This window comes from Peromyscus maniculatus, chromosome 23 (genome assembly GCF_049852395.1).
Source record: "Peromyscus maniculatus bairdii isolate BWxNUB_F1_BW_parent chromosome 23, HU_Pman_BW_mat_3.1, whole genome shotgun sequence".
NCBI classification, from domain to species: Eukaryota; Metazoa; Chordata; class Mammalia; order Rodentia; family Cricetidae; genus Peromyscus; species Peromyscus maniculatus.
In genome coordinates, this window is record NC_134874.1 from 56,259,713 (window position 1) to 56,285,368 (window position 25,656).

At 50.1% G+C, this 25,656-nt stretch overlaps 1 protein-coding gene across 1 annotated transcript in view; it reads left to right on the forward strand.

Moving 5' to 3' along the window:
- The window catches only part of Flt1 (fms related receptor tyrosine kinase 1), a 119,664-nt gene that overhangs the window by 81,905 nt on the left and 12,103 nt on the right, over positions 1 to 25,656 (forward strand). The window contains exons 14-21 of the mRNA XM_006979624.4: positions 4,630 to 4,734; positions 9,897 to 10,010; positions 11,335 to 11,423; positions 15,326 to 15,482; positions 15,922 to 16,019; positions 17,574 to 17,696; positions 19,554 to 19,665; positions 21,911 to 22,010. Coding sequence (XP_006979686.2) covers positions 4,630 to 4,734; positions 9,897 to 10,010; positions 11,335 to 11,423; positions 15,326 to 15,482; positions 15,922 to 16,019; positions 17,574 to 17,696; positions 19,554 to 19,665; positions 21,911 to 22,010 — 898 coding nt within the window. The remainder of the gene's footprint in view (positions 1 to 4,629; positions 4,735 to 9,896; positions 10,011 to 11,334; positions 11,424 to 15,325; positions 15,483 to 15,921; positions 16,020 to 17,573; positions 17,697 to 19,553; positions 19,666 to 21,910; positions 22,011 to 25,656) is intronic.

Here is a 25,656-nt window from a genome sequence, read left to right on the forward strand (position 1 = left end):
AGGCTGGCCTCGAACTCACAGAGATCCGCCTGGCTCTGCCTCCCAAGTGCTGGGATTAAAGGCGTGCGCCACCGCCGCCTGGCAAACCCAGGCACTCTTAACTGAAACTACTGGGGACTAAACATGTCGCCTACAACACAGTTCAGAGAGTGATGCTCAGTTAACTCAGGCTCTCTGTGCAGATTCACATGTTGTAAGATGTCCTGTGGCTTTCCTGGTGTGTTGTGGTCCGACCCTCAGGGATCACTGAGGTTTCACTTTTGAAAAGCAGGGATGTGTTTTCCAGGTAGGGCAGATGTTGTAAACAGCAGGCCCCCTGTGCTTACTTACCCCCGGTTCCTCCGGCTCAGACGTCACAATGCGTCTTCATCTCCAGTTCTGGCGCTACAAAACAATCAGAGCCTGACTTAGCCCTGCCCAAAACGTTTGGAGCGTGGCTTCTGAAAGTTTTCCACTCGCTCCTGTGTATGCCAGAGTCATTAGTGGCTGGAACTAGGAAAACAGATTGTGAGCCCAGTGTTCTCTGAGCTTGTCACTCTCAGAGCAGGGGAGCTGGCTGGGCTGGCACTGTGACCCCTGTCTTCCCGGGCGAGCTCTACATGGGGGTGGGGTGACAGGGAGTGTGAAATGGTTGTTCTTGCTTTTCTGTTGGGCCTTGAAATGATTCTGCTTACAGGGAAAGGGAAGTATCAGTGTAGGTCCTGTTTGGCTTGGGGGGAAAAGTTGGGGAGTTACCTAAAAGCCGGAGGGAGCCAGAAACGACTGGTTGGGGGTGGAGTTGGGGGTGGGGGTGTCTATGGAGCAGTTCAAGGTAGGTAGCACACTGGATGAATTCTTTCTGCGAGGCTGGGTTTTAAAGCAGGCTCGCCGAGCCCCTCTGTGACCTTGGCAGAGAACACAGCGTCATTCTCCCCATGACCAGGAGCTGCTTTCCAAACTCATTAGCTGGGATTAAACACGCTTCTTCTAGGACAGGATACAGGAGAGCTCCCTCCCAACTCCTGACCCCCCCCCATCCCCACCCACTTCATCCCCACTCACTTCAGCCCCCAGCACATCCCCTAGGCTGTTCCCTGGACCCCAGAATTCCCTTGGGCTCAAGGGCTGCGCACAATCGCATTTCCTACGATTTTCCCTGTTGAAGGTTTGTCCTGGTGAGCGCCTCGCTATGTGGGGGCCTCAGCTGTGATTTGGCTGCTGTCCATCTAAGTGTCTCTGGTGAGAACGGGGGTCAAGCTTTTCAGCGCACAGTGTGGCCCCAGGACGGGGAAGAGGGTTCCGCTGATTAACGTGGGAGCCAGGAGGCCCCAGACTTCTCGCTTGGTTCTTGCTAGCCAAAGAAATGACAAAGGGATTTGAAATCATGGCTGGCAACTGAAAGTAACCAATTGGTAGAGAAGAAAAAAAAATGATTTGATAAGCAGTGTTACATTGGGGTAAAAAAAAAAAATGTAAGAAATACAGAGACAGACCAAGGAGTGATTTTAATGGCGTCTACTCTCTCTGTTGGCTACAATGCCCAGCCTTGTAGGAGGCAAGTCAGAAGTTTCACTGCTGGGCTGTTCAGTTAGAGCTTGGTTAGTCAGTAGAATTGCTGAAACTGGGAAGAAAAGAAAACTCCTTGGCTCGCTCATGATTCCTGACTAATCCTGGAAGAGAATACACCTCCTGCAAATGTCCAGGGTCCTGTCTGACATCGTAGTCTATTTCTGCAAGCAAGCGATATACAGGGGAAGTTGTCTAGCATGGAAGAGCACACAGAGAGTCTGGAGCTGGGCCATTACAACAGCCAATAAGACCAGCTCTCTTGATTGCCAAAGAGGGGTGCCATGGATTAGTTAGATTTTGTCACAGGGACCAGAGTAGCTGACAGAAACTGAGAAAGGCTTTCAGGAGGTCCCGCCCATGGTGGCCTGGCCTTGTCCTCAGACCACCGTCATGGTGGCAAAAGCCTATGGGCATGGCTGCTCCTCGCTTCACAGAAGACAGGAAGCAGAGACACAGGCAGACAAGGGCCGTGGATAACACACCCCTAAGAAACCTCTGCTGGTGACCTGCACCCTCCAGCCTAGCCCACCTCTTAAACCCCCACCCCAAACCACACCACAGCTCTGGATTACGCCCTCACTCAACACTTAAGTCTATGGAGGACATTTCACATTGAAAACATAATGGGGGCCAAGTCCATGCCCCCCTGCGTCCTTCCTAGAGCGGCTAGGACTCTTCAGGGTCCTTCCATACTACTGCATCGTGTGACAGGGACCCAGGGTATTTCTGAGCTAGTGAGTGTGTGGCATTCCAGACAACGCTAAGAATTCCAGGGAAAGAAACTATCAGGCGAGGTCGAGTTCAGTGTGAATTAGTCTGGCTGCAACCGGGACCAGGGACCTGAAGCCAGACTCCAGTGCACAGGATGATCTAAGAGCCTGCAACCACTTCAAGTCATTTTATGGGTCTGGGGCCTGCCCAGTGATCACCAGCTTGTGCCCCACTGATGGAAGCAGAGCCCCCAAACACTTGTAACACAAAATGCCTTGTGACGGCCCAGAAGGGAATGTGGGCACTGGAGAAAGGCGGGAGTCTTTGGAATGTGTGGAGAGAGTATCATCAGGCTGTTTCCTGGGCTAGGGACATCAGATGGTAGAATACAGCCGAGAAGCAGCGTTATTCTGTTACTCTGAAGAAAGCTAAGAATAACTTTCAACCAAAAAAATCCCTTTTTATTTCTTTTTGTTTGTTTGTTTTTTTGTTTTTTTGTGTTTTTTTGAGACAGGGTTTTTCTGTGTAGCCCTGGCTGTCCTGGAACTTGCTGTGTAGACCAGGCTGCCCTTGAACTCACAAAGATGTAGCTGCCTCTACCTCCCAATTGTTGAGATTAAAGGCATGCTTCACCACCACATGGCCTTTCTCCCTCCCTCCCTCCCTCCCTCCCTCCCTTTCTTTCTTTTTTCTTTCTTTCTTTCTTTCTTTCTTTATTTATTTATTTATTTATTTATTTATTTATTTATTTATTTATTATTTTTAAGCCATGAGGCCCCTGAGGAACTCTTCCCCACCTCACCTTGACCCTCGGCACTTTGGGGAACCATTGGTTACTCTTGTTTTAACTGAAGAGTCCGTTCTGGTTCCGATCATTTTCCCTGAAGACGGGGTGGGTGACTGTGTCTCTCTGCCCCTGTTGTGTGTTCCAGGAGGAGTCAGGTTTAGCAGCTGCCAACAGTACATGTTTGGTTTTCGAAAACCATGTCATCTCCTGGCTCACCCCCACTGATCAGTGTGTCCCAGGAGACAGCTCTTGTGATGACGCTTGTCGCTGAAACTGCCCAGGTCCTAGTTGGATGCCTCATGCAGGGCAACAGCCTTGGAGCTGTTGCAAGATTCAGACTTCAATGCCTTGTCATAAAGCTTACAAGAATATATATATTCATATCTCCATGCTTTGGGGGAAGGAAAGCTAATTAACTGAAGGCTCATTACCAGGGCAGTCTGAGGAAGGAGACTGGGATGGAAAGGAGAGTTAAATTAACCTTTAAACAGGTGGGATTTTCTTTTGACCAATGGTGTTCTGTTATTCCTATCCCTTCCGCCCTGCCCCGAGGACACATCACCAGAAGAGAGGAAGGGGGTGTTGACTTCCTTGGTTCACTCTTCTTTCAGCATACAAAACTGGGACAGGCGGTTTCTTGTGGCTCTATTTAGCTTCCTTATTGTGCAGACGAGGACCCTAAGTAGAAAAGGTGGCTGAATTATTCCGGGGCTTTTCTGCCTAAAGGGCCTCACCCTCCCCACTCCCCGCTCCACAGGGCTCTAGTTCCTGTCCACCAAAGCCCTTTTGGGGCTCTCCATTCTGCTGTAACTGGACAGGACCTCCTTTATACCAGGGACTGCACCAGGTACTTGATAATTCAGACAGCGTCCTTCCCTCTCCAAGTCAAGGTGGCTCATTCAAGAGCGGAGAAAGATGTGTATGAACAGTCACTCTAGCAAAACATAATGGGCGCCACAAAAGATGCCCTGCTTTCTTAGCGCTTTGGGCAATCATCTCTCTGGGGTTGAAGCAAATTACTACCTGTGTTCGATGGCTCATGTTGGGAAAACCACGGGGCTTGTAATGGTCTTAGAATCATGTAATCGCTACCAGGGAACGCTCTGACCCGCACGGAAGTCTGAGAAACGACCCAGTGTTTATTCTTAAGATGTGAGGCATTGTCTGACCCGGAGCAGCTGCCACCATTCGTCCTTTTTGTAGAAAGCAGAGGGGATGACCTTGGTGGCGAGAAGGAGGGCGTGGAGCATCTTGATCATGAAACAGTAAAAGGAAACTTGCTGGGTTTGGCATTTTCTCCCTTCTGCAAGACTCTATGGCAAGGGGAAATGGCCACTTTCCTTCTTTGAATGTTCTAGAAGCTTAGACTAGTATTGAAAGATGGGGCAGGGGTGGGGTGGGGGCCTCAGAGGCAGAGGAAGGGATTTCTGGTGAAATGCACTCACTTGGCCTCCTTTGGGGTCAGTCATTGCAGAATCCCTTCAAAGATTCAGGCCTTGCATAACACATCCAACACAGCATTTCCTTCCTGGAAAAGACTCAGACTCACCATGGGCTCCACAAATAAACGTCTTCTATTGTAGGCAAATCGCTCGGGAGAGGAGCCTTCGGGAAAGTGGTTCAGGCATCTGCATTCGGCATTAAGAAATCGCCCACCTGCCGGACTGTGGCTGTGAAGATGTTGAAAGGTAGGGATGCATAAACGTATGCCGTGGTCTGGCTTTCAGTGACCTCCATCTTTCTGCACCCTCTGCATGTTGGCGCAAGATTAACATAGCCTAGGAACAAACAAGCTATGTCTGCCCCAGCCAGGGCTTCTGTGTTCCAGGACTTTTAGATTCAGCTACACTAGCTCAGAATAAACTGTGTCAATGGAACAACCCAGAACTGGCCATAGGAAAATTATCTCTGCCATCCTAAGGTCTTTCTTGTCTCACATCTCAGACGAGAGCCCTAAGGGCTTACGTCTATTGTCATCATAGGTTCAGAAGGCTAGGGATGTCATGGTCCCCTGCGGCTGTCAGAAAACAGCACACTTCACAAATCCCAAAGGCTCAGCCTGGGTTTGCCCTCACTATAAAGAGAAACTAAAAAGCTAGAGAAAATTAGTTGATGAAAATTTTATTCTATGATGCTGTCAAGCCCTGCCCATAAAGCATCTCTTCTTTATAAAGAACAACTTTTTAAAAAGAGTTCCATCTCGCACTGAGAGGTGGGAGGAAGGACCAAAGCACATGGTGATTTCCGGCTGTCCGCATCAGACAAACTGAAACCAGACTCTCGGAGGAGCACGCAAGCCCAGCTCCGTAAGAGTCCGACATCCTTTGCAATGTAGGAAGGCTTCATTCCTTCGTGTGTGGTGACAGAGTCATGCCGCACCTCATATCAGGATTTCAAAACCAAGAAGGAAGCAGACCCCCCCCCAAAAAAAAAGAAAAGCCCCAGGGCAGCTCCGGCTTTCCCAAACCTCCAAGACAGTGGGAGAATTTTGTATGTTCGGGGTTTGTTTTGTTACCCAGGCTGGCCTCAAACTTCTGATCCTGCTGTTTCCACCATTTTCTGCTAAGGGATGTTTGAGGCCCAGGAACCTGTGTACATAGCTCAGACCCCAGGAAAGCAGAGCTCTCCAAATTCTCATTCTTCTTATCCCATTGACGCCATACTTTGGAAGCCTCGTGTAAGCACATTTTTTTCTACCTCAAAGGGGCCATGTTCATCAGCGGGAGACAGATGAGAGTCTATAAAGGAAGGAGAGAAAGGCTGGACAATACACACACCCCAGGCCAGAGTGTGCTCTGCAACACAGTGGGGTGACTATAGGTCACTACATTTTATTTGTTCTTTTTTTTCTTTTTTCCTTTCTTTCTTTCTTTCTTTCTTTCTTTCTTTCTTTCTTTCTTTCTTTCTTTCTTTCTTTCTTTCTTTCTTTCTTTCTTTTATTTTCCTTTTCTTTTTTTTGTTTTGTTTTGTTTTTTGTTTTTGTTTTTTGTTTTGTTTTGTTTTTTGAGACAGGGTTTCTCTGTGTAGATTTTGAAACCTGTCCTGGAACTCACTTTGTAGACCAGGCCGGCCTTGAACTCACAGAGATTCACCTGCCTCTGCCTCCTGAGTGATGGGATTAAAGGTGCACGTCACCACTGCCTGGCTCTTTTTAAATTTTTATTGTTTTTGTGTCTGTGTCCATGTGTGTGCATGTGTATTACATGCATGCAGGTGTCCACAGAGGCCAGAAGAGGACGTCCAGTCTCCTGGACTTGGAGCTACAGGTGGTTGTGAGTTGCCCAATGTGGGTGCTGGGAACTGAACCCAGGTCCCTTGAAAGGGCAAGAAGCACTCTTAACCACTGGGCCACCTCCCCCCACACACACACACAATAAGTTTTTATGTATTTTATAAGGAACATAAGAGAGGAGTCGGAAAGTTTCCAAAGTACTGGATTTAGTCACTCCACACGCTAGATATTTCCTGGACCATACCATACCATACCCCATAAATACCCAGAGTGTTTATGCTCACCTTGCCATAAAGCCTTTGCCAGGATGGACTGCCCAGATGATAGGGCATCTTTCTGTGAGAATCCATCGGAGCCGGCACGATCCTCTACCCCTAGATTCTGAGCAGAGACAGCAGCATGGCTGCTATTGGGAGAGCCTCGGAGCAGGCGCTTCAGCAGAACTGAGCTGAGCCATCTTCTCTGTTTGCTTCCATTTTTCCAGACAGGGTTTCTCGGTGTAGCCCTGGCTGTCCTGGAACTCACTCTGCAGACCAGGCTGGCCTCGAACTCACAGAGATCCGCCTGCCTCTGCCTCCCGAGTGCTGGGATTACAGGCGTGTGCCACCCCCGCCAGGCCTGAGCTGCCTTTTCTATCCACAGTCTCGTGAGATGCACAGTGCTATCCCCTGTTGCAGATGAGGAAAGGAGGCTGGGAAAGGCTGAGCTGTCTGAGCCACAGACCCCAGCTTTTCTCCTTGCCAAACAGGGATAACTTCATCAGGAACTGTTAGGTTATAAGGGAAAAGATCCTAACTTGAGATTGTTTTCAAGGCCAATCTCTTCTTCGTAATCCAGACATCATGTGTGGAATATATCTGTAAATCCAGGGCTGGAGAGGCAGCTTGGCAGTTAAGAGCACTGGCTGCTCTTCCAGAGGACCAGGGTTCAATTTCCAGCATCTACACGGTAGCTCACAATCATCTGTAACTCCAAGGGATGCAATGCCCTCTTCTGGCCTCTGCAGGCGCTAGGCACACATGCAGTGCACATAGGTATGTGTGGGCAAAGCACTCAAAAACATGAAACAAAAATAAATTAATCTTTGCAAAGGCATCTTGTTTCCGTTGTCAGCATTGACAGGAAAAAGATTTTTACAGCATCCATGCCATAGAATTCCTAAAAAAGAACCCAGAGTCCCTCAAGCTTTCGTGCTTCGAGTAGTTTCCTCTCTGTCCAGAGGCACTGGAGAAGGCACGGTGTCAGACAAAGGACACAGTCAGAGCCCTTTCAGTGTGTTCCCAAGCTAAACCTTCAGCTTCCTGGCCCCCACACTCCAGTGAAAAAATGTTCAAAATGAGAAAACCAATCACACTGTTTATTTATCCGAAAATATTTGTTGAGCAGCCGCTGTAAGCCAACCCTACCCCAGCGAGGCTTTTGAGTTTATCTGGTTATTATTAAAAAATGATTCTGTCTTATAAAGTATTATATCCATATCTACCACAATGTTAAGTACACACACCTTTGACTCACTTCCAGGACTCTGTCCTACAGAAAACCTTGCATACGTGCACATCACACTCGGGTTGTCTATTATAGCTTTATTTATAATAGTTAACACAACAACAACAACCCCCCCGGGGGGAGGGGCTGGGGCAGAAGTCTGGTCTGTGAAGAAGTGCTTGCCACACTCTCATGAGGACCCGAGTTTGATTCCCTGAAGCTCTAGACCACGGAGAGATCCTGTCTCAAAACACATGGTAGACAGATCTTGAGGAATGACACCTCGGGTTATCCTCTGGCCCGCACACACATATGCGCACCAACTACATGTGCACATACACACACATGCACATGTGCACACAGAACTGAAGGCTATACATGTCAGAAGAAACACATTAGTCTATTAAAAGGAGTGAAAAGAAGGCCGGAGAGCTGAGTAAGTGGTGACCCGAGTTTAATTCCCAGAACTCACATCAATAAAAATAAGTGAAGCTTTTTTAAAAACAGGAATGAATGAGAAGAATTCCTGATATTAAAGGGGGGGGATGAAACAATTAGCGCGCATGCGTGTGTGTGTGTGTGTGTGTGTGTGTGTGTGTGTGTGTGTGTATGTGTGTGAGTATATGTGTGTGAGTGTATGTGTGAGTGTATGTGTGTGTGTATGTGTGAGTGTATGTGTGTGTATGTGTGAGTGTGTGTGTGAGTATGTGTGTGAGTGTGTATGTGTGTGAGTGTGTGTGTGTGTGTGTGTGTGTGTGTGTGTGTGTGTACCATGAAAATCAGAGTACAACTTACAAGAGCCAGTCCTTTCCTTCCTCACGTGGGTCCCAGGTCTGGAACTCATGTCATCAGGCCCAGCAGCAAGCTCCTGTCTCACTGAGGTGTGGAGGTGTGCCAGCCCTCAGTGAGTGCGCGTGCTATGGAAAGGTCTCAAAGCTCAGACTGTCGGACGGGACTGCTTCAAGTCACTTCGCTTTTCACTCTAGAACCTCAGACTTTTATTATTATTATTATTATTATTATTATTATTATTTGACTTTTGGTGCTGAAGGCTTTGCATGTGCTAGAGACAGGCCCTGCCACTGTGCTGTAACCACCTCCATGCACAAACGTGCAGACACACACACACACCCTCGCACACACACCTCTACTAGGATCTCCATACTCTAATTCATACTGTTGCAATATTTTACAGCAACACGTTTTAGTGTTTTTAACACACCTAAATCATCCTAAAATTGTGGATAATAGGAACAGACACAGGAGGAGCTGAGTTTAGACTCTAGACTATTGGTTTTGGGTCTGATACGACGGGTTATCACGAAGCATGACGTTAAAGTGGAGGGGGCAGTTAAGAGCACTTGCTACTCACGCAGAGGACCCGGGTTCCATTCCCAGCGCCCACGTGGTGGCTTGCAACCCCCTGTAACTCCACTCCAGGGGATCTGGCTGGTGCCTTTTTCTGGCCTCTACAGACGCCAGGCACAGACATGGTGCAGGCACAAATACCAAACACATTTAAAAAAAGAAAAAGAAAGAAAGAAAAAGGGGAAAGGTGGTTAATAGGAATCCTTGTTGCCTGAGATAACCCTTGAATTCTAGGCGTGAAGGAGCCTGTGGAGAAAATAACACATGTTGAAGCATTTCCAGAGGCAGCTGCCCTGACATTGCAGACCCCCCCACACACACACTCCCCTTCCTCCCTGGAGAGGTGTGGGTGGACCCCCTGCCTGGGAGAAGAGGGGAGGTGTGGGTGGACCCCTGCCTGGGAGAAGAGGGGAGGTGTGGGTGGACCCCATGCCTGGGAGAAGAGGGGAGGTGTGGGTGGACCCCCGCCTGAAAGGTTCTCGCCTCCCCCGTTTCCGCTGCAAGGGAAGCCTCTGGAGGTCATGAGGCAGACCCAGAGCACAGGCAGACCCACCGAGAGGAACCGTCTGTGACTAACCCCACCAACACGACGGGCCTCCCTGAAATGCAGAGGAAGTGGGCTCAGGAGGGATGAAAAGCAGGCTGGCCAGCTGCAGAATGTGGGGAGGCTAACAAGGCCACCCCGGGAGGGCGGGAGTGCGGCCTTCAGGCCGGAAGCAGCCCTATCGCCCCCCTCACCCTGACCGCTCCTTGCTTCTCACACAGAGGGGGCCACAGCCAGCGAGTACAAAGCTCTGATGACGGAACTCAAGATCTTGACTCACATCGGCCATCATCTGAACGTGGTGAACCTCCTGGGAGCCTGCACCAAGCAAGGAGGTGAAAGAGAAAAGGGGGGTCCTGGCCTGTGCACAAGCTGGAGGGGGGCTCTCAACTCACACAGCTCCCTCCCCTCACCCCTGAGGAAATGGCCTTGTAGGTCTCTTCACCCCCCCCCCCATTCTAGGTCAAATGGCGCCTTGTTCCTTTAGCATGACTTGGGGGAGTGGGACTATGGTCTGAGAGGCTACATCCTCCCGCAGCCTCACTGCAACCACAACTGGTGAAATCCCAAGAGGAGGTGACATGGGGATCCACCAGAAGGGCCCCTCCCTTCCCATCAGCCACCCGGACAGGCCTTAGCCGCGGGACAAGGAACAGGAGCAGGGCTGTGCTGTAGACCGTTGGGCCCAAGCATGCCCTCACTGAGTTCTCTCCCTCTATGGCAAGGTTGGCACTTGAGTGTAGATGTGAACAGATGTTTAAGTCAGGAAGGTGCTGGGGAGTTGTACACAAAAGGTCTTCAGTTTCCCAACACAGAAAACAGAGGTGGAGGAACAGAGGTAAGAAAAGGAGGTCGTGAGTAGGAAGAAGAGCTAAGGGAGGCCATAACTAGAGAGTCCTAGTGAGCCAGACAAGGGCCCCATAGCTTCTAACCTTGAATGAGCCTTCTTCGGGCATCTGTCTGCCTCAACGCTGTACCTATAAGATGTAAGCCCCTGAGACTGAGCAGCTGGACCTGGCCAGGTCTGCTTTTTGGTGGGGAGACCCCAGCTCTTGAAGAACTTCCTTTCTGGGACCCTGAGGGACAAGGGGGTGCTGTCAGAATTCAAAAGCAGGAAAGTACTAATAGTAACGGAAAAACCACTTTCCCGGAGGGACAAGGTCCACCCCCGGTGAGGCTCCAAGGCGCAACAGGTACCTGCTTGGTACTGTCCTCACAGAGGCCTGGAGTTTGTTGGTAACGAGCTGCTAGACTTCATGGGTCATACCTACTTCGACCTGGAAGTAGCCCTGTGCTGCTGGGGACCAGTACAATGGAGGCATCCATGGTGCCGCCTGAGACCGTCAGTGCAGTGGGTAGAGAGCAAGCAGCCTGTGTGCTCGGAACAAAATAGTCAGGATGGGGAAAAAAGAGAGAAAATAATGTTTTGTGGCATGACAGTTAAATGTCTGTGTCCATAAAACTTTATTGGAGCAGGGCCATGTTCTTGGTTATATTCACAAGGGCCGTTTCCATGCTACGGAGGCTGAACTGAGTCGTTGATTCATGGCCTCCCAGTTGCACTCTTAGGCCCTACACATATGAAAACAGGTTGGTCTGAGGTCTCGCGGGCTGCCTGGAAGACCTGGCATGGTTGAGCATGTGCCGTTTGGACCGCAGGGCCTCTGATGGTGATCGTGGAGTACTGCAAATACGGAAATCTGTCCAACTACCTCAAGAGCAAGCGGGACTTCTTCTTCCTCAACAAGGTAAGGGTTTGTCCTCCGGTGGCTGGGGCTTCTGGGTCCTGATCATCCCAGTCCATCACTGAGGGAAGCCAGGGCAGGACCCAGCAAGGATGACAGAGGAGCACTGCTCACTGGTTCACACACACACACACACACACACACACACACGCACGCACGCACACACACACACACACACACACACACACACACACACACACACACATGCGCGCGCGCGAATACCTGGGCCAAGACTGGAGGACACACAGTCTTTAAAGCAGCACTGACTCTAGAGAAGAAGCCATTTATTCAAACATTGTGGTGTGTTCTGCGGTCCCTTGCGGGGTCCCTCCCCAGGCAGCAGAAGTCCGGGAGACAATGATTGACAGTGTTAGCCGGTTCCGGCGACCTCAGTGAGGAGTACACTGGAGGCAAACTCTCCAGCTCCAGAACCAGACTGTCCAGGTTTAAATCCTGCGTCTCCTCTCAGGAAACCAGGCCTTGAACAAGTTACTCAATCTCCATGTTTCAGTTCCTTGTGTCTTAAGTGGCACTAATAATAGAACCCAGGATGGGATTGTTGGGAAAACGAAACCCTTCCCTTGGGTGATTAGTTGTCGCCCTTTCGTCATCTTGGGTCCACTGGGATGTTGGAGGATGGGGTGTCGCTCAGTGGGAGAGTGCTTACCTAGCGTGGGTGACCCTCCTCTGCGTTGGAAAGACAGAGACAGAGTCAGTTGAATATAACTGGCCCGCATGGTGGATGAACCTTCAGACTTCTAAGGGGGTGCCCATCTCCGCCATATAGGGAAGAGCATACGTAAATCGAACCACAGGATACAGCCAGGTGTCGTGGTACATGTCTACAACCCTAGCTACCCTGGGGGCCGAGGTGGGAGGACTGTGTGAGCCCAGTGTTTGAGATCAGCCTGGAAAACAGAGTGGGACCAGGGCTGGAGAGACGGCTCAGCAGTCAAGTGGTCTTGATGCTCTTCCAAAGTTCCAGAGTTCGGTTCCCAGCACCCACACCAGACAGCTCACAACTGTCTGTACCTCCAGCTCCAGGGGATCTGTTATCTCTGCTCTCTGGGGGTATCTGTGCTCAGAAGCACATACCCAAACACACGTATGTACACATAATTTATATATATATATATATATATATATATACATATACATATATATATGTATTTAGAGGAAGAGAGAGAGAGAGAGAGAGAGAGAGATCCTGTCACAAAAAAACAAAAACAAAGCACTGGCCAGCTGGCCCAATTTTTTTCATCCCAAACTATGATTTTATCAGACATAAGTGTCCACCAGACTGCCAGGAATCTATTGCATACCCCTCCCCTTTTTCTTTTGAGACCGGGTCTCACTATGTATCCCTGGCTGTCCAGAAGCTCCCTATGTAGACCAGGCTGTCCTCGAACTCACAGAGATCCGCCTGCCTCTGCCTCCGGAGTGCTGGGATTAGAGGCGGGCGCCACCAGGCCCAACTATATTTCCCCACTTCTAACCAGGCTCTCCAGCAATTGGAATCTTAAAGTGACTTGGTGCTCTGAGGCTATGTATGTAGCCAGAGAAGTCGGTCATGGCTGGCAAGCTGGCTCAGCCTGAGGTAAAGATGCTTGCGGCCAAGCCTGATGACCTGAGTTTGATCCCTGGAACCCACATGGTGGAAGGAGGGCACCCGCTCCACCAAGTCGTCCTCTGACCCCCACATTCATACATGCACACGCACAAACACAATACACATATAATCATATCATAAAGAAACTGACTTAAGGACGCAGTAACCACAAAACGAAGATAGGAGAATGACCTGTCTCGGTCCACTCCCGATTTAGAGCTTTTCCTGTGAACCCCACTAAATAAGGGGGTGCAGTGGTGCCCTGAGCTGAAAGCAGCAGAGATTCCTGTCAGCCCTGATGTCCTAGACTGGGTTCAGGAAGTGCTTAGCCCTCAGAACACTCCAGGGACTTGGCAGGATGGAACGTTTGGGTTTGTGTGTCCTTTGTTTGGAAGAGCTCGCTTCCTTTTGGGGCTATATTTAATGATTTGCCTCCCCGTGGTACTTGGTGGAGCTGTGTTTTGTGGAAAACTCATGACTATCTGTCACATTTGGAATCGAGAGAGAGAGAGAGAGAGAGAGAGAGAGAGAGAGAGAGAGAGAGAGAGAGAAAGGAGCAGCCTAAAAGACAAAATCGAAAGTAGGTTCTATTATTTCCCAAATTCATCAAGATTCTTAAATATGCTTTGTAATAAATCCACTATTCTGCCAGAATCCCAAAAGTCCACTAAATTAACTGACTATATACCATTGATGAGGGATCAGATGGAGGGTAAGGTGACTTGGAGACAGCTTCCAGGTTTTTGCTTCTTGGGGGTATGAGGGAGGAGGCAGCTTCCAGAAAATAAAATTCTTGTCTCCATCTGAGCGAGGCTAACAGCCTCATGGAGAGAAAAATGAAGTTCTCTTTGGCTATGTGGGTTTTTTGTTGTTTTTTACCTGCCCTGAGGTGTCTGGTCTGGGTGAATTCCCTCCAGTCCTGAAATCCCAGACAGAATTTGGGAAGAGCTGAGACAGCGAAACCCCCTCCAGGGACCTGACAGACAGGAGGGGATGCTTGGGCGGGCGTGCTCTCGTGATGGGGCGCGGGACCCTTGTACCCTACACGCGGTCCTTCCTATAGTTTGCTGGATCGGCTGCTTGCTCCACTGCGCCCTCTAGTGGAGGGACCGCTCCTACTACTCGGACCTCTCCGGAAAACTCCGGGCAGGCAGATCTCGCGCGCACCTCGTGGGCATCTCGTGGGCTGGTTAAGGCGAGCGCTGCTGTGCCCCTGAACCTCATTCTTCCCCAGCCCCGATTGAGACGTGGCCATCTGGCGGAACCTCGGCTGCACACGTGTGTACACAGTCCCGCCCTGAGAGCCACTGGACAGGATGGTTTCTAGCAGCAGATGAATTAGTGAAGGCAAAACACGAGAACACGTTAGGGTCCTTTCCTGTGAGTCACAAAATGTAAGATTGTGCCTTTTAGACGAGGAAAATGAGACTCAGAAAAATAAGGGGATTTACCCAAAATGGCATGATTACTAGAAGAGCGAGGAGAAGGCAGAAGAAAAGCACCAAGACACCGATGTCCGAAGTGAGTGCCCTTTGCTCTTCATCTCAGGACGGACTGGTGTAGCGTCCTCATCTGGAATGAAGGAGAAAACCAGAGAAAAGTGCATTTCCTCCCCTCTCCCCCCAAGAAATTGGAGGAACTGGCAACCTGAGCCTCCTGGGGATTACAGAGGAGGAGGGACATCACTGAGCGACCTCTCGAAGATCTATGCCGCCTTCCAAACAAGATGCCACGTGCTGTGAAGAGCAGTGGAGAACACAGACTTGGGAGTTTGCCAAGCTGCATGGCAGCCTTTGCCCATTCGTGGGTGTGGCTTTGATGATGGGACCCTTCGGAACCTGCTCGTGTACAGATGGTTTCGTGAGAGCGGGAGAGATGACTGAAGAGTTAAGAGCGCTCTCTCTCGTGCAGAGAACTGGAGTTCAGTTCCCAGCACCCACACTGGATGGCTCACAACCTGCTTCTGTGGACACCTGAATGGATGTTCACATACACAGACACATACACATAAATTTAAAAAAAAATCTCTTTTTAAAAAAACACAAAATTGTTGCACAACATAAACTCTTGGGAAAATTGAGAAAACATCCAGTAGTCACACTATATAAGGGCTCAGTATTTATCAGCTGCTAGGAGTCTCATTCAGTTGACTTAAGGTGTTCTCCATGAGCCCAAGCAAGGGTACAAGAGAGTCTACAACCTGGGAAATACTCAGCACGTTAGTCCACCACCCTGTGCCGTGGCACCCCCAATCCCTGTTGGACCTTCTCACCCCTGTATTTCGTGTTATTCTAAGGATGCAGCCTTGCATATGGAGCCCAAGAAAGAAAACACAGAGCCAGGCCTGGAGCAGGACCAGAAGCCTCGCCTAGATAGTGTCAACAGCAGCGAGAGTTTCGCCAGCTCGGGCTTTCAAGAGGACAAAAGCGTGAGCGACGTTGAGGAAGACGAGGGTAGGTATTCATTCCTTCCTGGCCTCCAGTCTAGGGTATTTTTACAACATACTGGGCATCTCACACATTTTTTTCCTTATTCATCACCCTAATAAACATCCTGGGAATGAGGGTAATGTCCTAGGGAGACAAGATTTGAATAAAGATTATGTACAGCGTTGCTAATTATGATAAGAACTGTTCCCTTCTCTCTGCTTGGGACTTTCTGTCTTACCAGGTCACCCATTCCCACCCAAACCCCATCTCCTGACCCTTCACCCCGACCCCCAACCCCATGGCCTGGAAAAAAAAACTCTGAGGTTCGTGTTGAGACTCAAATTTTCTTGCCAATGAACTCTGGTGCCCTTGATGGGTTGTTTTGTGTTTCGTTAATATTGTCTCAATAAACTGGGGTTTGGTGCAGTCGAGAAAGTCTTTACAAGGTTCTAATGATTGGTAGATTGCAGTGAGATCTCCAAGCAGCCCCTCACCATGGAAGACCTGATCTCCTACAGTTTCCAGGTGGCTAGAGGCATGGAGTTTCTGTCCTCCAGAAAGGTCAGCTCATCTCTTTACAGTTTTTCTGCTTTCTTTAATTTTCTTAATTGGAGATAAAGAGAGGTTTTGAGTTCTTCACACGTTTTTGCTTTACGTTGTACATTTTATTTTTATCCATGTTATTAAACTTAGAACCTGCTTGGAAGAGAACACACACATTTGCCTTCCATTTTTCTTCCCCACTAATCCCTACCTTTACTTTGATTTAACTGATGCATAAAAATGCACAAATTACATGTTAATTAATGTGTTAATGATGTCAAGTTTCAATACATGTATATGTTGGGTAACGTTTAAATCAGGTTAAATATTTCATAACTTTATAGTAAAAACTTTGAAAATTCATTCTTCTACATTTTCTTATGAGGCCTGAATACACACACACACACACACACACCACACACGCACGCACGCACGCACGCACGCACGCACGCACGCACACCTCTGTGGCTCTGTGGTAAAGCTATTTTCTAGTATTTGCTTATACTTATGCTCTTAACTGTGCAGTAGACACACCACAATGGCCTGCATTTGCTCACTTATGAAGAGATATCAGGATGGTGGCCTTGGGCCCTGGTGGGTAGAATTTAATGTAAGGGTAGAAGAGCTTCCTGGGTGTTTGGACGACGCAAACCCGGCACCAGCTCCCAAGCAGCCCTCTATCACATTTCCAAACTGCCCAGGCCTCATAAAGAAAACTGTTTCAGTACACTCACACAGGGCTTCCCAAAAAACCTCAGCTCAAGCCGAGCTGGGGCTCCTGCAGCATGCAGGAGGATCCCTGCTTACAGGCCAACCCGGTGAGTTCTGCCTGCCATTGCATGGCAGGATTCTGCTTTTTTGTTTTGTTTTGATTGGATTTTTTGAGACAGGGTCTCACTATGTAGCCTTGGCTGTCCTGAAACTCGCTTTGTAGACCAGGCTCGCCTTGAACTCACGGAGATCTGCCTGCCTCTGCCCCCGAGTACTCGCCCGGCTCAGGAGTCTGTCTTAAAGACAGCGTCAGCAAACAAACAAAATATATCACACCAATCCAAAGCTCCCAAGATCTGATCTAAGGTTGTAGGGAAATCTCACTTACTGGCGTGATTCAGGCCGCCAGTGGCTTGACCAGCACACTCTCCACAGAACCAGAGCCTGGCTGATTTAGAACTTATCTTTTGGGCCTCCTGGACTCTCTTCTTGTGCAGAAGCGCGTTGTGTTTATGCTTGGCGTGTGCTGAGAGTGTCTTCTTTTCCCACATATGAAATGGAGCCTAGAATTAAGGATGACCATCCTAGGGCCAGTGAGATGGCAAAGGACCCCGCTGCCAGACTTGGTGACCTAAATTCAGTCCTAGGAACTCACAGGGCCGGAGGAGAGAATTGACTTCCACAAGTTGTTCTCTACATGTATGCTTGCTTACACGAGTACACACACACACACACACACACACACACACACACACACACACACACACTTTTTTAAGAAAAGAATCATGACCCAGAGTGGACAGAGGAAGTGAAGCGGCTGGATTCTGGAAGTGGGTTCACTCTGTAACTGTTTTATTATAGTGCATCCATCGAGACCTGGCAGCGCGGAACATCCTTTTGTCTGAGAACAATGTTGTGAAGATTTGCGATTTCGGCCTGGCCCGGGATATTTATAAGAACCCTGACTATGTGAGAAAAGGAGATGTGAGTCAGCTGCATGGATATTTCATTTCTACCCCATCCTTTCTAGGCCACAGACTGAAACCCTTGCAGAGAGGTACACTTCCCAGGCACTCATCCCCCCCAAATTCTCATGGGGTCCTATGAAGACAGGTGGTCCAGAAGAGCTGTGTACCAGAGAATGCTTGTGGTAGAACCTTCTGTCTGTCTGTCTGTCTGTCTCTGAGCCCCAGCTGGGGACCTGGCCTTAGAGCGGGACCTCATGAGGCTTCCTAGCCTCAGCAGCATGTTGGGCCCTGCGGAGACCACATCAGTCCTTGCCTGCCACCCCTAGGGGAGTTCCATGTCACACTGGAAAGAACAGTGTGACCTCTTCCCCTCGGATAAACCCAAATGATTGATTCAGCAGGTGGCGGTGCCTCCGGGGAAAGCAGGGGGAGGGCACACACTGTCTTGAAGGGAGGAAGCTGCTTTCCTCCAGGGAGGCCTTTCGGGGGGCCATCTCCCTTCTGGCCCACCCTGGCCTCTCTTCTCCGTTTGTTTCGGAACATGGTGTTACTTGTCACTTACCGGGTGACCTCTGGTGTCCTCTCTCGTCTGGCCTCTGCCAGGAGGGCTTCAGCTGATGTCTGGGCTCTCTGGATTGCCCTGCAGCAGAGACTCTCAGGCTGTAGGAAATATGCATATCACCTAGCGGCCTTTCCGAATCACAGCTTGCTGTCCTCAGCCCACACCCCTTGATGCAGAAAGTCTGGGGGTAGGGTGCAGGGAGAATCCTTGGAATCTGCATTTTCAACAAGCTTCTGGACCATGTTATGTAGACCCCGGACCACACTTTCAGAATCCCTTCTTAGTCACTTTTGATGTTGTTTATTTTATTTTTAGTTTGTAAGTGTGGGTGGTTTACCTGAATGTCTGTCTGCGCACCACATTCATGCAGTGCCTGAGGAGTCCAGAAGAGGGCACCAGCCCCCCTGGGACTATAGGTACAGACGGTAGTGAGGTACCCTGTGGGCACTGGGAATGGAACCCAGGTCCTCTGGAAGAGCAGCCAGTGCTCTTAACTGCTGAGCCACCTCTCCAGCTCCCCAGTCCCTTTTTTTCTAAGAGGAAGACAGTCTGACTTTGGTGGAACGCCTGCAGAAATGGCTTCTGCCCGCGTTTCAGGTTGGCCCTCTTCGCCGACCCTGACTCTTGGTTTCTCCACAGTCTTTGTCTCTCCACTGTCCAGACATCTTACTAACTCCCACCAGCCCGACTCCCAGCTGACGCACTGTGGTCTCTGCTGTCTGAAAGAGGAGGACTGGTGTGCATGCTTGAGATCCAGCTGTACATTCTCCTACATGGAGAACACCTCAACACAAAATAATCTTTCTTCTTTCAAGGGATGTGGAAGATTGAATGAAGACTGAAGCCAGGACCTCACACATATCAAGCACATGTTCCACTCCTGAGCCAATTCTAGCCCCCAGTTCAAGACTTACCATCCCATCTTTTTACATAGGGATGTCTTTCAAAATCCCCTTTCTTAGAAAAAAATTCATAGGAATTGCTATCCATTTTCAGGGTGTTTCCTAATTCAGACCACTTTACCAAACCCTTCCTGTCCCTATGTTGGTGGGGAAGGGACCATGAGAACACAGCTTAAGATCCGTGGAACAGGGACCTGCTGAGTGCCCTAGAGAAGTCTACCTGCCACACCTGGTCCCCAGAGATGGGGTAGCCGCTAGGGCTCCCTCTTGGCAACCTGCCACGTGCTCAGTGGTTTGGGAAACCACGGCTGTTCTGCTTCCGCATAAGTACTAAGTGGAAGGGGACCCCTGAGCCCCGGGTGTGGACATTGCTTTGTTTTCATGCTCAAGGTCCCTTGCCCTCTTCCAGACCCGGCTTCCCCTGAAATGGATGGCTCCTGAATCCATCTTTGACAAGATCTATAGCACCAAGAGCGACGTGTGGTCCTATGGAGTGTTGTTGTGGGAAATCTTCTCCTTAGGTAAATGTGGAGGAGGGAGGGGGTCGGAACAGCCCAGAAGCCCGTGTCTGTGTCCTGTGCAGAGCATCCTGTGGACACACCCAACTCTGAGGTCCGCACCGGAGCCCATAGCAAACCCAGGTGGAGTGTCCAACAATGGCCTTGCAGGGACACAGTGCCAAGCCTGAGTGTCCCCCAGCTGCTTCCGACCAGCAGTGATCCCTAGAAAGTGCGGACAAACACAGGCTTGGGTTGGGTGGCCTCGGGCTAAGCAGAGCATTCTGCAATGCCTGGCCCACCCTATGGAGCCCAGGCTAGCTGCAGAGGATTGGCTAGAGGTGCTGTTAGATACAGGTGATGGATGTACACATACCCACTATTACAGAAAGTGTTTACATCATTATAACAAAGTCAGGTGGCAGAAAATTTAGAGACAGAGCTGTCTGTCTGTCCTTTGCTCCCTTCTCCAGTTTCTCCAATACCAGCTCTCATGTCTTTACCCCTTTCCTCCAGACATCCACTCCCTCAGGATTTCTTCTCAGGAAAGGCCCTGATGTACACAGCTAGACCAGTAGAAGGCTTTGTTAGAGGCAGCTGGTATTGATCTAATGCCTTTGATGCTAATACCCGCCATGGCGTTGCACACTAATTTATACAGACAAGCAATAAAAAGTTCTGGTTAGGTTTTTTGCTAGCTAGGTTTGTTCAGCACTCTCCACTATGGGTTTATTTATTTATTATTTTTATGTGTATGTGTGTTGTACCTACATGCTAAGTATGTGCACTCTGTGCATGCAGTGCCTGAGGAGGCCAGGAGAGGGCGTCAGATCCCCTGGAACCGGATGGGTGTGGGGCTGGAAATGGACCCCAGGTCCTCTACAAGAGCAGCCAATACCCCAGCCCATCTACTCCGGGTTTCTAAAAACCATCTTCAAAGCCTCTTTCCTACAGATGTGCACAGAAGGTATACCTGCTCACACAGGGATGGTATGAGATCTCCCGAGTATGAGAATTAGCCAAGAATCTTCAGGCTTTGCAAAAAAAAAAAACCCAAAAAACAAAAACAAACAACAAAAAAAAGCAAATAAAATGAATAAAATGCACTCAGATGCACTCAGTGATACCCTCAGGATCCTGCAATGTGTAAAAACCATTCCCCTGCTTTCGATGACAGGCACCTGTTGCTTCCACTCCTAGAAAGCAGCTCAGTGGCTACAGTGGCTTTGCAGGGACACAGTGCCAAGCCTGAGTGACCCCCAGCTGCTTCCGACCAGCAGTGATCCCTAGAAAGTGCGGACAAACACAGACCGGGCTGGGTGGCCTCGGCCTCGGGGCTAAGCAGAGCATCCTGCAATGCCTGGCCCACCCTACAGAGCCCAGGCTAGCTGCAGAGGATTGGCTAGAGGTGCTGTTAGACACAGGCTGGGAAAGACAGCCCAGTGCCCCCCGGTACCCTCAGCTTTGCAGACTCTGGACTAGGAGCAGCCTCCATCCATCCACCCTAGTCAGCCTTGCCCTGGAACCCAAGGCCCTATCCTTTAGACTTGTTATAATCCCTCATTCCCAAAGCCTCCGAATGAAGGTCATTTTATGAGAAGTTGGAATGGTCCACCAGTAGCCTTGCCCAAGTCCATTGGTTTTCCAAAGACAGGTTAATAACCCGAGCCACGAGTGTCTAAGGATTCGATGTCTTTAGAGTTGTCTGTGGAGCCAGGACAGGAAGACTTCAGATTGTCCCTTCTGACCAAACGGGCAGATGTGGCCAGAGGGATGGCCACGAATCAGCCAAGGATGTGCCCTCAGGAAGGGCCTGCCAGACACCTCTCTGTGTAGAGGTTCACCTCAGGCACTGGAAATCTATCACTAAAATGTGACTGTATATTTATTTTGGGGATTGTGAGGTAGGGTGTCACTAGACAGCCTAAACTGGCCTCAGCCTCCCTCCCAAGAACTGGGATTACAGGCATGTACTACCATTCCTGGCTAAAACATCACTTTGAAGAAATGAGGGAAACTCTGAATTGCCCCTCGTGGTCTTTGGGGTGGTTTGTTTGCTTGTTTGTTTGAGACAAGGTCTCACCTTGTAGTCCTGGCTGGCCTCAAACTCACAGAGATCCATCTGCCTCTGCCTCCCAAGTACTAGAATTTAAAGTGTGCAAAACACACACACACACACACACACACACACACACACACACACACACACACGCCGTCTTTTGTACCAGAAACCTTACCTCACACATGTTTTTCCACACCATCTCTGCAGGGGGTTCTCCTTACCCAGGAGTGCAGATGGATGAAGATTTCTGCAGCCGACTTAAGGAAGGCATGAGGATGAGGTCACCAGAGTACGCAACGCCTGAAATGTGAGTTCATGGCTTTATCCTTCTCCACTCAGGGACCTGGGGTGGTGTGTAAGGAGACGGGGACCCTGGGGTGGTGTGTAAGGCCCACAGGAATCCTGAGGTGATGTGTAGGAATACAAGGACCCTGGGGTGGTGGTAAGGAGACAGGGACCCTGGGGTGGTGGTAAGGCCCACAGATTTATTTTCAGCTCCACTCTTCAGAGATGCTGCCCCAGTCCCTGCGGGCTCAGCTGGGCTGGGAGAGACTTCCAGAACTGGATGTGCTCTGGATCTGCCCCTGCTTCCTCTCCCACCCACTGACTGGCCTTTCAAGGACTTGAGCTGGGAGCTGAAGTCAGAAAGCCAGACAGAATGAACAGCCCCTAGGAACTGAATGCAGGGCCTCCCCTCACCAGCTCGGGTCAAGGCAGCGGCCTTTGTAGCCCAGGCTTCCATCTACCGAGCCATGGGGGAGCAGGGAGGGGTTGGGTGGTCTGTACTGTGCTCCACGGGAGGCTGTATGGGTGGGGCTTGGGATGTGGCTCAGTTATCTTGGTAGTCCTTCCCTGGCACTCACGAGGTCCTGGGTCCATCCCCAGCACTGCATACTGTGCCGGGAATCCTGGCGCTCTGGAAGGAGAAGGCTGGAATTTAAGGTCATTTTCAACGGCATGCAAAGATCAAGGCTGGTCTGAGCTACTTGAGAACCTGTTTCCAAAAACTTAGAAATAAATTGATAAGGAAAGAAAGAAACGCGGGGTAGCAAAGCCTCTTTTCAATCCTCTAGGGCTCGGCCAGGCAGTTGTCAGAGCCCCTGACCAATGGGCTGGTGGAGGTTCCTTCAGGAGTCAGGGAGGAGACCGGCTCTGGGCAGGCTGGCTCTGGGCAGGCCTCTCCACTGTCAGTGGGCGAGCTCTCCTCTGCTGGGTACCGTTTCCTGTCACTCGGAGGCCTCAGCAGGAATGTGCTGACGCCCGCAGTTTGGGTGAGCTGCTGACTAGGACCTGGGCCCCCCTGAGGTGGCGCCACCTTTCCTGAACCGGCAGACGACCTCCCCTCCCCCACCCACACAATGAGGTCCTGTGGAGCCCGGGGCTGGCCTTTAGGGAGGAGCCAAGACCCAGAAGGAAGTGTGGGCTTGGCCAAAGGGCAAGGTCGCCATCTCTTTCCTTCATTATCTCAGGACCAAGCTAGGTCAATGCCAACCCAGGGAACTGGGTGAGGGAGACCAAGGACTCGGACGTGAAGGCAGGGGAGACACAGGACTCCGTCAGTGTTGAGTGGTGGCCTCTTCAGGGGAGTGTAGGGGCTGGGCTGAGCCAGGGCGCCCCCTAGGCTGCAGAGAGGATTTAGACTTGTGGGACCCTGACCACTGCAGAAGAGGTTGAGTAAGGTCAGTCCGTACTCGATGTTTTCCCTGGATGGTCTCATGTAGACGTCCCACGATCTTGAGGATCATAGGGCAGATCCGATGATCTGAACTTGGCAAATGTCAAAACAGACTACGAGAAGTAAAGCTGTGCTGGGCAGTGGTGGCGCACGCCTTTAATCCCAGCACTCGGGACGCAGAGGTAGGGAGATCTCTGTGAGTTTGAGGCCAGCCTGGTTTACAGAGTGAGATCCAGGAAAGGCGCAAAGCTACACAGAGAAACCCTGTCGAGAGAAAGAGAGAGAGAGAGAGAGAGAGAGAGAGAGAGAGAGAGAGAGAGAGAGAGAGAAGTACCGCTGCATCTTTCTGCCAGCTAAATAGCCGAGTAGGCAGCCTAGTCCCGTGACCCCCGAAGGGCACGCTCTACATGCCAGCACATGCTCTGACTTAATATGCCCTCCTGCTTTTCACATAATCTGAAAGTCATGAGCAAGTCCTCAGCTGCCAACAGTAATAATAACTGCAGTTACTATAAAATGGTATTGGTTGACACTGTTTTAAGTGCCCCCAACTAGTTCAATACATCTGACGCTCCAAACCACCCTGTGGAAGTACACGCCGTCATCAGCCGCATTTTACAGGCGACAGACGGGGCACCTGACGTCCACTCTCTAACATGATCTGCCCGTGGTCCGTGGCCAGTCATTAGCCATCAGAGTCCAGGGGCCACACCTCAGCCTTCAGGGGCCGTTTCCAGCTCTCACACTCACCAGAATAATTCCAGAAGCACGGAATCACCTCAGCTGTGGACTGAAGGCTTCTGTAGGGCCGGGTGCAGAGGCCTGTGCTGTAGTCCCGACACAGGCAAGCCTGAGGCAAAAAGAGCAGGCGTTCAAGGCCGGGCTGCCCTGCACAGTGAGACCCTGTCTCAGAAAAACCCAAGACAAGCAAGGCTCTCATCAAACCTCCGTGTTCCCATAAGCCTCTTCCAGGTAGCTCGTGGGCCCCAAACAGCCGATAGGGCGTGGTTCAGAATTTAAAAGGTAAGATGTAGCTTCGAAAAGTGTTTCCTCAAAAGGGGGATGCAAGCCAGCAGCCATGTTCTCAGGCAGCCATGTTCTCAGTCAGCCATGTTCTCAGGCTGCCATGTTCTCAGTCAGCCATGTTCTCAGGCAGCCATGTTCAGTCAGCCATGTTCTCAGGCAGTCATGTTCTCAGGCAGCCATGTTCTCAGGCAGCCATGTTCAGTCAGTCATGTTCTCAGTCAGCCATGTTCTCAGGCAGCCATGTTCAGTCAGCCATGTTCTCAGTCAGCCATGTTCTCAGTCAGCCATGTTCTCAGGTAGCCATGTTCTCAGTCAGCCATGTTCAGGCAGCCATGTTCAGGCAGCCATGTTCTCAGTCAGTCATGCTCTCAGGTATGTGAGAGTTGAAAGGATTGGAGTCATCTCTTTGTTCCAACCACAAGAAAGTTTGAGTGATAGGATAACTCAGGGCAGCTTTTCTGGCATTTGTGACCTTAGCTTGACCTAAGCCTGGGAAAGTTTGGCTAATAGCCTTGAGACTCTTCTTACAATCCCCTCTGCCCATCTTGGACGCATCTGAACTCCTCCCTCCCTCCCTCATCCCTCTCCCTCCCTCCTTCCTTCCCTCCCTCCCCACCTCTTCCTTTCTCTCTCACTCTACTTCCTGGAGGAAACTTTAAGTTGAGTGAGTTGTTCCCACCCAGTGCCTGTCAATCAGATACCTGCCACCCCACAGGGGAATAGCGGAGAGTGATTTCTTTGTCCTTTGGTGTCTGCATTGACTTGCAGGTCAGGGTGCAGAAAGAGAAAATAATAACCCAGGGACACACTTGGAATCCAGGAGGTAATTCTACTTTTACCTCAGAGAACCCAGGGAGCAGATGACCAAGTTAGTCACACTTCCCAGAAGGCTGGACCCCCATCTGTGCTATGAGATGTCAGTGACCCTGGTGGCAGAGAGGAGGCCTCTGCTGAATGCAATAGGCTCAGGCGCCTTGGTGTTGCCTGGTTCCAGGTTTCCTCACTTGTGTTACCAATTGCAGAGTAGCTAAGTAAATATCTGATGTTCTGTCAACCAACTTTGAAATCCTCAGACCATGAAGCCTGTGTGGTCAGGAAGAAGCCAGACAGCCCCAAGGAGCCAGGCTCAACTCAAGAGGGGGGTGTGTGTGTGTGTTAACTATCTGGCTCTGAGGCATGTTTTTGCACCTACCATAAATATCTAAAAATGAGTAAATTGGTAACATGTATGAACATACCTTAAGATGAGACC